The sequence below is a fragment of the Mustela nivalis genome (genome assembly GCF_964662115.1).
Source record: "Mustela nivalis genome assembly, chromosome: 11".
Lineage (NCBI taxonomy): Eukaryota > Metazoa > Chordata > Mammalia > Carnivora > Mustelidae > Mustela > Mustela nivalis.
The window spans coordinates 40299120-40313825 of record NC_139030.1 but is presented as its reverse complement, the minus strand read 5'-3'; the positions used below and the strand labels follow the sequence as shown (position 1 = coordinate 40313825).

The window sequence follows — 14706 nt, the reverse complement described above, 5'->3', positions numbered from 1 at the left end:
CCACAGGTTTATTTTTAGTATATAAATATGCAATTGATTTTTCTGTGTTGATATTCCATCCTGAAATCCTGTGTTTTAAACCTACTTACTAGTTTTAGGAATTCTTTCATAGATTCTTGGGGATTGCTAGACAGAGCATGTGATCCGTGAAGTGAGAAAGTCTTATTTCTTCCTTTCCAATTTGTATGCCTTTTATTTATTTATTCCTGCCTTATTATGGCAATTAGAATTTCCAGTACTATGCTGAATAAGAGAAGTGACAATGAACACCCTTCTCTTGCTCTTTTAAAATTTTATTAATTTTTTAGTTTTAATTCCAGTATGGTTAGCGTAGTGTTATATTAGTTTCAGCGGTACAATATTCTGATTCAGCAATTCTATACTTTGCTCAGTGCTCATCAAGATAAGTATACTGTTTAATTCCCATCAACCTATTTCACCCACCACCTTTACCCACCTCACCTCTGGCAACCATCAGTTTGTTCTCTATAGCTAAGAACAGTTTCTTGGTTTGTGTCTTTCTCTTTTTTCTTTGTTCATTTGTTTTGTTTCTTAACTTTCACATGAGTGAAATCATGTGGTACTTGTCTTTCTCTGACCTATTTTACTTAGCATTATTCTCTCTAGCTCCATCTATGTTGTTGCAAAAGGGAAGACTTCCCCCTTTTTATGGCTGAATAATATTCTATTGTATATATACACCACATCTTCTTTAGCCATTCATCTATCAGTGGACACTTAGGCTGTTTTCATAAGATGGCTATAGTAAATAATGTTGCAATAAACACAGGGGTGCATATATCCTTTCAAAGTAGTGTTTTGAATTCTTTGGTGACATATATAAGAGTGAGATTACTTGATCATAGGGTAGTTCTACTTTTAACTTTTTGAGGAACAGTATGGAGATACTGTTTTCCACAGTGGCTGCACCAGTTTGCATCCCCACCAACACCTCAAGAGGGTTCTTTTTTTTTCCTTAATATCCTCACAAACATTTGTGGTTTCTTGTGTTTTTTATTTTAGCCATTGTGACAGGTATAGGGTGATATCTTATTGTAGTTTTGACTTGCTTTTCTCTGATGAAGAGTGATATTGGGCATCTTTTAATGTGTATGTTGGCCATCTGCATGTCTTCTTTGGAGAAATGTCTGTTCATGTCTTCTACCCATTTTTTAATTGGGTTGTTGTTTGGGTGTTACATTGTATATATTCTTTATATATTCTGGATACTTACCCTATATCAGAGATGTCAGCTGCAAATATCTTCTCCCATTCAGCATGTTGTTTTTTAGTTTTGTTGACTCTTTCCTCCACTCTGCAGCTTTTTATTTTGATGTACTCCCAATAGTTTATTTTTGCTCTCATTTCCTTTGCTTCAGGAGACCGATCTAGAAAAATGTTGCTATGGCTGATGTCAGACACATTACTGCCTGTCTTTTCTTGTAGGATTTTTATGGCTTCAGGTCTCAGTTTACATCTTTAATCCACCTTAAGTTTATTTTTGTGTCTGGTATAAGAAAGTGGTCCAGTTTCATTCTTCTGCATGGTGCTGTCCAGTTTTCCCAACACTGATGAAGATTTGTCTTTTTTCCTTTGCATATTCTTGCCTCTTTTGTGGAAGGCTAATTGACCATATAATCACAGGTTTGTTTCTGGGCTTTCTATCCCATTCCATTGATCTATGTGTCAGTTTTAGTACCAGTACAATATGGTTTTGACTACTGTATCTTTGCAGGGTAATTTGAAATCTGAAATTTTGATACTTCCAACTTCTTTTCTTCTTTTTAAGATTGTTTTGACTATTTGGGGTCTTCTGTGGTTTCATACAAATTTTAGGATTATTTGTTCCAGTTCTGTGAAAAATGGTATTGGTATTTTGATAGTGATTACATTAAATCTGTAGGTTGGTTTGAACAGTATGGACATTTTAACAATATTTGTTCTTCCTACCCATGAGCATGGAATATCTTTCCATTTGCTTGTGTTATCTTGAATTTCTTTCATCAGTGTTCTATAGTTTTCAGAGTAAAGGCCTTTCACCTCCATGGTTAAGTTTATTCCTAGATACTTTATTAATTTTTTGTGTAATTGTAAATGAAACTTCTTTCTTAATTTCTTTCCTTTTTTTTCTTAATTTCTTTCTGTTGCTTCATTATTAGTGTATAGAAATGTAAGGTATTTTGTGCATTGATTTTGTATTCTGTGAACTTCCTGAATTCATTTATTAGTTCTAGTAGTTTTTTGGTGGATTCTTTCAGGGTTTTCTATATAGAGTATCGTGTCATCAGCAAATAGTGACAAGTTTTACTTTTTGTTTACAAATTTGGATACCTTTGTGCTCACTCTGGCAGCACATATACAAATCTGGATACCTTTATTTCTTTTGCTTGTCTGTTCGCTGAGGCTAGGACTTCCAGTACTATGTTTAAGAAAAGTGGTAAGAGTGGACATCCTTGTCTTGTTCCTGATCTTAGGAAGAAAGCTCTCAGTTTTTCCAGTTGTGTATGATATTAGCTGAGGGTTTTTCATATGAGGCCTTTATTTTTTAAAAAAATATAATTTATTTGAGAGAGAATGAGTGGGGGGGAAGGGCAGAGGAAGATGGTGAAGCAGACTCCCTGCTGATCAAAGAGCCCTGACACAGGGCTCCATGCCAAGACCCTGAGATTGTGACATGAGCCAAAGGCAGATGCTGAAGTGATTGAGCCACTCAAGCATCCTGATACATGGCCTTTATTATGTCAAGGTATGTTCCCTTTAATCGTATCTTGTTGAGGGTTTTTATTATGAATGGATATTATACATTGGGGAATGCTTTTCTGCATCTATTGAAATTATCTCATGGTTTTTATCCTTCCTTTCATTGTTGTGATATATAACATTGATTGATTTCTGAATATTAAACCATTCTTGCAACCCAGGAATAAATCCCACTTGACTTTGGTGAATGATTTTTTTGATACATTGTTGGATTTTGTTTGCTAAAATTTTGTTGAGGATTTTTGCACCTATGTTCATTTCGGATATTGGCCTTAGCTGTCTTTTTTTGTAGTGTCTTTATTTGGTTTTTGTATCAGGGCAATGCATATCTCGTAGAATGAATTTGGAAGTTTTCCTTCCTCTTCTAGCTTTTGGAATAGTTTGAGAAAAATAAGTATTAACTCTTCTTTAATTTTTTTAAATTTTATTTTTTCAGTGTTCCAAGATTCATTGTGTATGTACGATACCCAATGATCCATGCAATACGTGCCCTCCTTAACACCCACCACCAGATTCTTCTTTAAATGTTTGGTAGAATCCACCTGTGAAGCCATCTGGTCCTGGACCTTTGTTTGTTGGGTGTTTTTGATTACTGACTCAATTTCATTGCTGGTAATTGGTCTATCCAAATTTTCTATTTTTTCCAGAATCAATTTTGGGAGGTTATATGTTTCCCGGAATTCATCCATTTCTCCCAGGTTGTCCCTTATTTTGCTCTTGATCGTAGGGTAAAGCATACAGTCTTTGACCATCTAGTATGATGTTAGCTGTAGGCTTTTCGTAGTGCTCTTTATTAAACTGAGGTAATTTCTCTCTGCTCCTAACTTGCTGAGAGTTGTTTTTTTCTTTTTATCATAAACGAATGTTGAGTTTTCCCAAATTCTTTTACTTCACCAATTGATAAGATCATATGATTTTTTTCTTCTTCGGGTGTTGATATGATGTTGAACCAGTTTTACAAATCTGGACTAAATCCAATTTGGTCCTGGTGTAAAATTCTCTGTTACTGGATTCAGTTTGTTTATATTTTATTGAGAAATATTAAGTTTAAGTTCATAAAAGACTAGTTGGTAGCTTTCTTTTTATATATTGTCTTTGTCTGATTTTGGTAGCAGAGTTATAGTAATCTCATAAAATAAGTTGGGGGTGTTTTCTCCTCTTCTATTTTCTGGAAGAAATGTATAAAATTGGTGTCCTTTAAATATCTGGCGCAATTCCTAGTAAAACCCTGTGGATCTAGAAATTTCTTTTTGGGAGCTTTATTATGCATTCCTCTAAGTTATGAAATTTCTTACTATAAGTTTATAATATTTGCTTATTATATTTTTATTTTATTTTTTATTATTTTAAAAAAGATTTTATTTATTTATTTGACAGAGACAGAGATCACAAGTAGGCAGAGAGGCAGGCAGAAAGAGAGGAGAAAGCAGGCTCCCTGCTGAGCAGAGAGCCCAATGCGGGGTTTGATCCCATGACCCTGAGATCATGACCTGAGCTGAAAGCAGAGGCTCAACCCACGGAGTCACCCAGGTGCCTCTGCTTATTATATTTTTAATTGTGGCAAGTTCTATAGTGATATCACCTATATCATTTGTGTTTAAACTGTATCATTTCTCTTTAATCTTTGTCAATCTTGCTAGAGGCTTACAAATTTCATTGATTCCTCCCCCCCACAAAGAGCCAGCTTTTTGTTTCATTGATTTTTCTCTACTGTTTTCCTATTTTCAACCTCAGATATTTTTGCACTTGAACTTTATTATTTTCTTCCTTTTGCTTGGTTTGGGTTTATTTTTTCTCTTCTTTTCTATCTTCCCAGTGCAGAGACTTACTTATTGGATACTTTTTCTTATTTGAAATATAAGCATTTAGTGACATAAACTTTTTTCTCAGTACCATTTTAGTTACATCCCATCTATTTTGACATGTTATTTTCTATTTTCATCTAGTTCTTTGCATTTTTTCTTTCCTTTGAGTTTTATTCTTTGATTCATTGGTTAAGAGATATGTTATTTTTCTCCTTATGATCATAGACATACTGTAATTTTGTATTTGACATATGTAATATGGTATATGATTACAGTTCCTTTAAATGTGTTAAAGTTTCTCTTATGGCCTGGAATGTGGCCTCTCAGTGAATGTTCCATGGGCATTTGAAAAAAAAAAAATGTTCTACTGCTGTTGGATAGAGTCCTAAATAAATTAGTTAAATCCTGTTGGCCTATTCTATTGTTTAGATTTTCTGTATCCTTGGTGAGTTTTTGGTCTAGTAATTCTATCAGTTGCTGAGGGAGAACTGCTTAAGTCCTAAACTATAACTGATACATGAACATTTAGAATCATTATATCTTCCTTCTTCCTGATGGATTGGAACTTTTATCATAACATGACATCTTTCTTTGTCTCTAATAATATTATTTGTCCTATAGTCTGTCTTATCAAATATTAATGTATATACTCATGCCTTTTTTATTTTTATGACTGTTTGCATGGTATATTCGTTTCCATCTTTTCATTTTCAAAGTAAGTAAGTTTCTTGTTGGCAGTATATAACCAGATCATTTTTAAAATCTACTCTGAAAATCTCTTGTCGTTTGATTGTTATATTTGGATCATTTATATGTAAGGTAACTATTAATATGTTATTACTTAAGTCTGACCTTTTAGTATTTGGTCTGTTTCCTCTCATTCTGATTTCTATGTTTATCTTTTCTTGTTCTGTAAGTTACTTGAAAGTTTTTATAGTACTCCATCTTGATTTATATATATTCTTTTTGTGTATCTCTTCATAAAGTTTTCAGAGTAGTTGCTATGGGTGTAACAATCTACATACTTATCACAATCTCCTTGCACCATCATTTAAATACTTCAAATGAAGTACCAACACCTTACTACTACTTGGGTTCCTTGACGTTCTCCACTTTTAAATATCATCGTTTTGAGTATCAGATGGTTATAATTGTTTCAATCATCAAATATGATTTATAAAACTTAAGAGAAAAATGACAGTGTAAGAATTAGTTTTACGTGTCAAACCTTGACTAGGCCATGAGGTCCCCAGATATTTGGTTATTCCATATTCTATCTGGGTGTTTCTGTGAGTTTGTTTTTGGATGAATTCTGAATTTAAATTTATAGACTGAGTAAAGCAGATTGCTCTCCCTAATGTGGGTGGGCCTCATCTGGTTAGTTGTAGGCCTGAATAGAACAAAGGGGTCCTCCTATTTTTCCAGAAGCTGAGATTTAAAGGTTTTGAATTCTAAGCTTAGTGAAAGAACTGCCACTGGTTATGGGTCAGTCACTTCTTATTCAGAGAAATGGCTTAAGTCCCAACCACCACCCTGGGGCCCCAACTCGCACCTTTGCCAACCCCTACTCTATAATAAGGCTGACAGAGAAGAAGGAAAGTTGCCTCTGAAACTGACAGTTCTTGGGAAGGCTACCTCTACTACCACATCTTTTCTCCTTTGTGGGGAGGATGGGATACCATTGTCCTCTGTGTGTCAGTTTGCTAGGGCTGCTGTAACAAAAACACCACAAACTGAGTAAAGATATAGCATTCACAGTCTGTAGGCTGGCGGTCCAATATCAAGGTGAGGCAGGGTTGGTTCCTTCTGGGAATTCTGAGAGAAGGACTGGTTCCAAATCTCTCTCTTTGGTTTGTAAATGGCTGTCTTCTTCCTGTGTGTATTTACATCATCTTTTCTTTTTGTGTGTCTGTACATTTGAATTTCCCCTTTTTATAAGGGTATCAGTCATGCTGAATTAGGGTCAGCCTAATTCTAATGATTTTATTTGAACATGATTTACTTCACAAAGGCTCTATCTATAAATAGGGTTACATTCTGAAGTACTGAGGATTAAGAATCCAACATAGCCCTTTCTGGGGCAGAATGGGGAGCATAATTCAGCTCCTAACATTCCCTAAAGCCAAGCAATGGCCAAAAAGAAAAGATTGGCATTTTTTTCCTTGACTAAGTGTCTACTTTTTCAGTTACCTTCCCAGTCTCCCCAGTGCTACCTTAGCAGGAAGAGAAATGTGGAGGAGCCCCTCATACCCTACTCCACTTCTACTTGCCCATACCCAAGCAGCTCCAGGTTTTGGAGAGAAATGTTATTTGTCATATGTATTCTGTACATTCCCTCAAGCCTTAAGAGTTGATCAATACATACATAAAAATAGAGGATACAATCTTGCCAGGAATGCTACAATGTGGGAGAAAGAGGCATAACAACTGAGGTATGGTCTTTGCTACAAAGTAGGGTAAATTGAGAGAGACAACTAAATCCCAGGGACTCCCAGGGACTGAGGGACATTTTGGTGGAGTTCTTCATCCACATTCTCTGTCAGGAGCACTTGTGACCCAAAGACAACCAGAATAGCAACCTCCTACCAAGAATAGCCTTGAAACCTTGCCAAGGCTTTAAGATAAGGCCACTTCTACCCCTCTATCCTTCCATGGGCAGAAGGGCAAGCTGAAGCAGCAGAAGCTGAGAGCTAACTGTATCCTATCCTCTACGCTCAACTCCAGGTTCTATCTAGCCAAATCTTAATTTGGCTCTGACATGGATGTTTTTATAAATAGAGCTGAGTCATTTAAATCAAAGTCCCTCTGAATATACAAAAGTGAGAAGTTATGGGCTGAGAAAGTGTTAAGGGAACTGCTACCCAGCAGGAAACAGGCATTTGAAAGATCAAAACTGAAGAAAGTGACTAGAAAAAATAAAACCACGTCAGTCTTGCTCCTCAGTGAGTTCAGACTAAACAGTAGAAAAGTGCACATGTATACATAGCACTAACGTATATTTCATCTTACTTCCTGCTGTTTCACTTAGCATGATATCATGGACAGATTCCCCTGTCATTAGGCAGTCTTCAGAAATACAATTTTTAATGACTCTGGTTTCTATCATTCATCTTATAAATATACTTTGATATATTTAATCTTTCTTCCATTGGACATTCAGGATATACTTAATATTTTGGAATTATAAATCATGTCATGATCATCCTTGTACATATATCTATATCTAATCTCTATTTCAAAAAAAGAAAAAGACATTGTTATACCTACTTTTTTTTCAAATGGGAGGATTAATGTCAACCACTTTCAGAGATTGACTTGCCTTCATCATATGCTAAACCCATCTTTTAGCAATGGATAATTGACTATATTATCAGTGTATGAAAGTTGTCCTTTACAGTTAATGTACAACTTGAGAAGTTGATTCATTTTGTATCCATTTTCCCACATACTAATACTGCCTTATACTTAGATGATGAACTATATTTTACTTATAGAATATATCCATAATAGTCTGTGTATGTCTTAACTAAATTTATGTCTGCTAATTTCATTAGCAAGGAGGAACTCATGAATTGGAGTTTTACATGTCTATTTTCAAAACCTGTCAAAATGGGATAGTTCACCATGATAGCAACAATTTGTGACCAAAAATACATTACAGCACACAGGTCTGAATTTAACCTGAGTGTTACTGCATGGCAGAAAATAGCAACAAAGTAGTGACAAAGAATAATGGCTTCACTATTAAATAATTAAATATGGTTAGGATTTAAGATCTGCCATTTCCATGCCATATGACCTGGACAAATTACTTTATCTCTCTGTGCTCCATTCCTAGTTTGTAAATTAGGGATAATCATAGTGCCTACCTCAGAGTTGATAAAAGGATTTAAGGAGAAAATTCCTAGAAAGGACCAGAAAATGGCCCATAAAATATGATCAGTTAGTGTTAGCTACTAATCTCACTAATTAGAAATCACAGGTTAACGTCAATCGAGACATACATATTTGGGCTCTGACAGACACAATTCATACTTTTACCCAAGACTACTTGCTCTCTGATTCAGATCTAAGACAATAAATCAGTTTTTAACCTGACACCAACTCTGTCTTACTATATAAATACCGATACATTAATGCATCTGTGAATATTTACATTATCATCATAATAAAGACAAAAATGGAGAAGTAATTTTTCACTATTATAATAAATGTGTATCTTACAACCTCAAAGTTCCTGTAAGTTCTTTCACAGCATGCCAAGTATTGACTGGGGAAAATAATTTAATGAAATTAAATCACACACTGAGTAAAAAGCAGTGAGGTTTAGCTTGAACTATAAAAATTATTTCTTTACAACACACACAATTTTCACTGGAGCTTAATATGGGTCATGGCATAACTTCACAAAACCAAAAGCCATGTAACGGCACCGAGTGAAATTCCAAGAAATGGCTGGTCTGCGTCATTGCTCTCCACGGTGAAGCCTCATTACCAGAGTCTGCTAGATGCAACTTGGAGCTCTTCCACCACATCTAGAAGGAGGCTCAGTTTGATCTCCCACGTAAACCTGAGTAGGAGGCCCCCCTTTCTGTAGAAATCTTCACCACAGATCACAGTAACTTTCACATTCTTTTTAATTGCGCCCTAGTGAAGATACCCAATGGCCAGCAATGTGGAGGAGGAAGGGCTGTCTAAGGAGAAGATAAAGAACTTGGAAGACTATCTCCCAGATTCAGGGCAGATGCAGGAAATGTGAAAATTCTCAAGCTTCTGACTCTACCCACCCACAGGACAGGGTGAGAGGTGAGAGGGAAGGCAAGAAGGTGCTTGCCATAGAGCCAGAGCTCAGAGGTAAGCCTTGTTGGTTTTGGCAATGCCTGCTCCTAATGTTAGAACACCACAGCATGCAGCTGCCAACTCCCTAAAAGACTACCTAACACTCAAGATTAATGCTCCTTTCCTGCATCACGGGATTTTATAAATAAAGCTGTAGCTTTTTATATGCTCTCAAATAGTACACTACCCTATAGATGAAGGAAATCCAAGAAAGCCCAATTTTGCAGAGAAGGGGAACAAAAAACTGTCATCATTGATCTATTTCAAAATACATTGGGAAATGTTCACAGACTATGGGAATACAGGACCAAGTCTACAATCCTATACACAACATTGTGTGTATGTGTGTGTGTGTATTGTTCGAATCTAATATATGTGAATTTCTTAAACAAGCACACACATACACAGAAATAACAAACAGCTCTTGGAATTTACTGTAGGAAAAAGAATACGTATTAATGTGGTGGTAGCTTTTTAGTGAAAGTTATCTTTTTCTAAACCCTTCATTTTCTAGAACAGCAGCATTTCTCCCAGCAGCTCATGGAGTCTGGGGCCTTTGCACCTACCTGCGCTGGTGTTGGTGCTGGGGCTGGCCAGCAGCTGTCCTGAACCCTGAGCGGGCGGCGGAGGCTGCCCATCACTCAGCTGCTTGACCCGCTTGCGATGGGATTTGCCATTGTAATGGACTTGGGCCTGAGCTGCAGAGTTTAGCTGGATGTTGCACACCTCACAGAAGGAGAACAGAATTTTCTTTTTCTCTTTACTCAACTGGTCCTCAGGCCTGTCATTCTTTATCCCCTTTTCTTCATATCCCCGTAGAAAAGTTGCCATATTCATAATACCATCTTCAGGGTAATTGTTAGGGCTTAATGAGTACCTCATACCTGAAGAAAAAAAAAAGTACAGGTGTTTGAGAAATACATGCTTTCTGATTTTCTAGTAAGATTACAAATTATTTTCGTGATTTAGGATAAGCTATAAGTCTTCCAGCTACTCAGTGGACACTCTTTGAAAATGTTATCAAAACTACCTGGAGCCAAGGCAGATCCTGGGTGACATGCTCCCAGAGTGCTCTAGGACTCCCTTCAGAGCGTCCATCACCATAAGCATGTCATATGTATTTGTGAAAATTGGCTTACGAGTTTCTCTGATAGAGTATGTGCTCCATGAGGGCAGTACCCTCATTTCTGGATGTCCCTTGGGCCTAGACCTGTACTTTTTACATAATAGGCATTGAAATACCCACTGAAGGAAAGAATAAAGCTTATGAACCCAGAATTGTGAAAAAGGGTATGTATAGGCACAAAGCATATATAATACATGAGCATTTGCCAATAGACCTATGCCTTAACCTGGGGAGGAGGTGAGTAACAAAGATCAAAACACAGTCTGTCTGCAACTTACATTAAGTTGTAGTCCAGAAGTCCCTTTATAAGTCAGCCAATAGGAAGTTGAACATATTTTTTTATAGTTGTAGGGAAATAAACTGCATTTAGGTTTCCAGATTAGCCCATAAATATCAATTTAATTTTTGATGAGGTTGAAATGCAGAACATCTGAAATAAAAAGTAAAAGAAATACAGTAAATGGTAACTTAGTACTTGAAAAATAGATAAAAAATATAGCAGACTAAGATACAATTTTGTTTATTTTTAAGTGCTGATTTTTTTCATCAGTTAGATAAGAGTATGGTGCTCAATCATGACTCATTGAAGATTTTAAAGGAGACTTTTCAGTACCTCAAGAACCTTCACCTGATGAAGATGGCCTTGGTTTTTTACTTTCACAGTTCCACTTTAACATACGTAAATTATAGATTTTACTTAATACCACTATTACCAGCATTTTTATACTTTATTAGAAAAACTCAAATTTTTCCTTCCTAAGGAGGAAAGTCACTTTCTTAGTCACACAGAACACTTTACCTCTGACACTTCTGGTCACGATACGTGTGGAGGTGGTTCTTCCCCAAGCCCAGCAATTCCCTGTGACACCAGCTGGGTGTCCTTCACCGTAATTCAATTCTGACATTGTATATCCAAAGAGAGCATCAGATCTCACAGGTTAAGGACTCAGCCCCACAAGACTACCTCCCCAACACACACACACACACACACACACACACACACACACACACACACACTTCAGACACCTCTCAAGCCCAGCCTGTCACCTATGCCTCTTCTGACCAATCCACAGAGGTTCCAATGACCCCCTCTTTGGGTTTGATCAATTTGTTAAGGTGACTATAGATCACAGGAAAAGAGTTTACTTATTATTTACCAGTTTATTAGTAAAAGGATATAATAGAGAATACAGATGAACATCCGAATGTTCATCTTTATCTGAATTCTTCAGATAAGAGGAAGAGCGTGGAGTTTCCATGCCCTCTCTGGGTGTGTCACTCTCCCAGCACCTCCACATGTCCATGAACCTAGAAGCTCTCTGAACTCTGTTCATTTGGGATTTTTTGGAAGTTTCATCAAGTTGGCATGATTGATAATTTACTCCATTTTCAGCCCCTCTCTTTTTCAAGAGAATCAAGGGTAGGGCTGAAAAGTCCAAGCTCCTACTCATGGCTTGGTGGCCAGCCCTTTTGCAAGGACCCCCAGAAGCCCACCCAGAGTTGCCTCATTGGGACAAAAAGACATTCCTATCACTCAAGAAATTACAAGTGTTTCAGGAGCCCTGTGTCAGGAACCAGGGTCAAAGGCCAAATATTAGAACAAAAGATGTTCCTAGTGTTCTTATCACTCAGGAAATCATAAGGGTTTTAGGAAAAGCTCTGTACCATAAACTGGGGACAGAGAACAAATATATTTTCTATTACCTCACACATACTTATCAGTGTGATTATGGCAATGCTTTTGGTTCTCAACTACAAAGACACTCTCCTACAAGAAAGAAAAGTATTCATGCAATAATTGGGTGAAAACTAAGGGAAAAGGAGTATACATGAGAAAGAATTGGCTGAGGTGAACAATATTGTGCCATGAGGGATGAAGAATTCAGATAAAGAAAGGATTATGGCTTGTGAGGCATTCTTGCCTATGGGAAAAACTCAAGAGATGGAAAGACACTTGGCTTCGAACAATTCTGTTGATTCAAGTTGGCTGAGAGCTGTATGAGGAGAAAGGAGCAGCTACAGACTATTCCTCATTAGGGGTGTTCACTTGTTGAATGTTTAAAAATCAGAAAATGAATTATAGCACAGGGCACAACCATAAAGATAGAGGTTGATTCTATGCATACAGTGTGCCAAGAAGAACTTCTTATTTATACCCATACACCCTATTGCAAAGAGCCACTGTGCATTATAGTGTAGGCTAAATCTTAACCTGCACTGAGTTGTTAGAATAATGCTAATTTTGGGGTGTCTGAGTGGCTCAGTCAGTTAAGCGTCTGCCTTTGTCTTAGTCATGATCCCGGGGTTCTGGGCCTGTGTTGGGCTTCCTGCTCAGTGGGCAGTCTACTTCTCCCTCTGCCCCTCTCCCTGCTCATGCTTTATCTCTCTAACTCTATCTCTCTCAAGTAAATAAATAAAATCTTTCAAAAGAATAAAGAAAATTGCTAATTTTGATATGTAAATCCTATCTGTCCCATAAGTATTTTATCCCGATGTCACCATTTTAAGGAACTCTATTACACAAAATTTATTTTTAAATTTATTCAAATTATACATAAATCAGGTTTAAGCAAGTCCCATAGCTGAGTTGCAGAAAATAATTCTGTTATAATTAAAATGTGATTTAACTGTATATACATTAATATTTTTGCTTTTATTCCTTAAATCTAAAACATTAAGGTATCACAAAGCTATTTTACTCATAAAGCTTTGGAAAATATTAGTGACATATAAAAGTTATGTTCAAACATACTATACTTTATGTCCTTGTCCTCTCAAAATATTAAAATTCATCATAAGAATTATCTGAATAGAGATAAATAATTTTAAAATGAGCTCATCATTAATATATTATGCCCTATCTAGAAAACGAATCCATTGTAAAACATGAGGAAAACCAATCATTTCTAACTCTTCAAGGCTAGGTCAGATACCAGCTCAATGAATCATTGAAATCTAAGTGTTATATTTCAACTCAAGCAAACAAAATCCTTGAATCCTCAGCTGAGGACTGATGACACTTTCATTTGAAAATTTAACCCAACTTGGAGGTGGCTGGCCTTGCCCACGTTGTCAATTAACACATGATGTTTCACAGAAATAAGATCTACATCACAATGTTCCATTTTAAAATTGAAACCTAAAAAATGACTTCTTTGTATTACCTTATAGCAGATAAAACCAGCTTACTTGTGACTTTCTAATTGCCATCTGTCTTAGAAATATATTACATTTTAGACTTATTTAAAGATACATATTTTATTTTATTTTTAAAATTTAATTTATTTGTGTGTGTTCCAAAATTCATTGTTTATGCATATTTTAACTAGTAAGAAAGAAACCCTTAAAATGAAATGACTGGCCATTTTAGAATTCTCCTATAAACTTCTTCAGAATACCAGCAACCTTTATAATCTTTATCCGTAATTTATTTTCTCCCAGAGTTACTCTCACTTACAGATGTTCCCCCAAGCCTCCAACACCATATCCATAGACCACTCTAGGAAGGATGATGCATTGCCTAGCAGGCACCATGTCCCGATTTATTAGTCCTAGCTCCGTCTTCACACTTTTCCCTTCTCGGGAAAAATACCTGCAGCTCCTGTTAAGAGCCACTTTCAACCAGAATAAATTTCATTCCAGAGGTCTTGAGAAGAAGACCCAGAAGTAGTAGGGAGGCAAGATATCAGAATCCCAACATTTAATTTTGGCCTGAGACGGTATACTTTCTAGGCTTATAATACATCTGGCAGTGATATTTATAATGTCAGTTTTCTGGCTAAGGGGAAGGTAACTGAGTTTAAGTGGAAGAAGAAAGAAAAATCTCACTTTCTATTTTGAAGTTTTGTTTTGTTTTGTTTTGTTTTTAACAGACTATCTTAAATTACATGTTTCACTTGCATAGGGCAGAAGGACCTTCAGGGGTATCCAATTTAAACTGAGCAGTGGGCAGCATTCTGCTTTGGAATGCCATGCACACACAGCAGGGGGTAAGAGAAGCCAGAGCTAGTTCAGATATTCTATGCTCTTTTTGTATGATTTTAATGGATTAGATGGCCAATCATTTAACAGCCAAGAAAGAATAAGGTATTTTGGAACAGATCAAGGGATGAGAAAGCTGGTCCCTGAGTTGCTGCTTTTGAGGGAAATAACTGATAGGACAGCCAGTCACTATGT

General features: G+C 36.4%; 1 protein-coding gene across 5 annotated transcripts in view; it reads right to left on the bottom strand.

Moving 5' to 3' along the window:
• Nucleotides 1–14706, bottom strand: part of ZNF385B (zinc finger protein 385B) — a 408464-nt gene that overhangs the window by 299124 nt on the left and 94634 nt on the right. For 4 of the 5 annotated variants that reach the window (XM_082689365.1, XM_082689372.1, XM_082689373.1 and 1 more), the window contains exons 2-3: nucleotides 10809–10960; nucleotides 9971–10288 (exon numbers count right to left, since the gene is read on the bottom strand). In XM_082689365.1, the coding sequence (XP_082545491.1) occupies nucleotides 9971–10286 (316 nt within the window). In that variant the 5' untranslated portion in view covers nucleotides 10287–10288; nucleotides 10809–10960. Of the gene's footprint in view, nucleotides 1–9970; nucleotides 10289–10808; nucleotides 10961–14706 lie in introns of those variants that run through there. The other variant, XM_082689369.1, reaches the window with a different exon arrangement.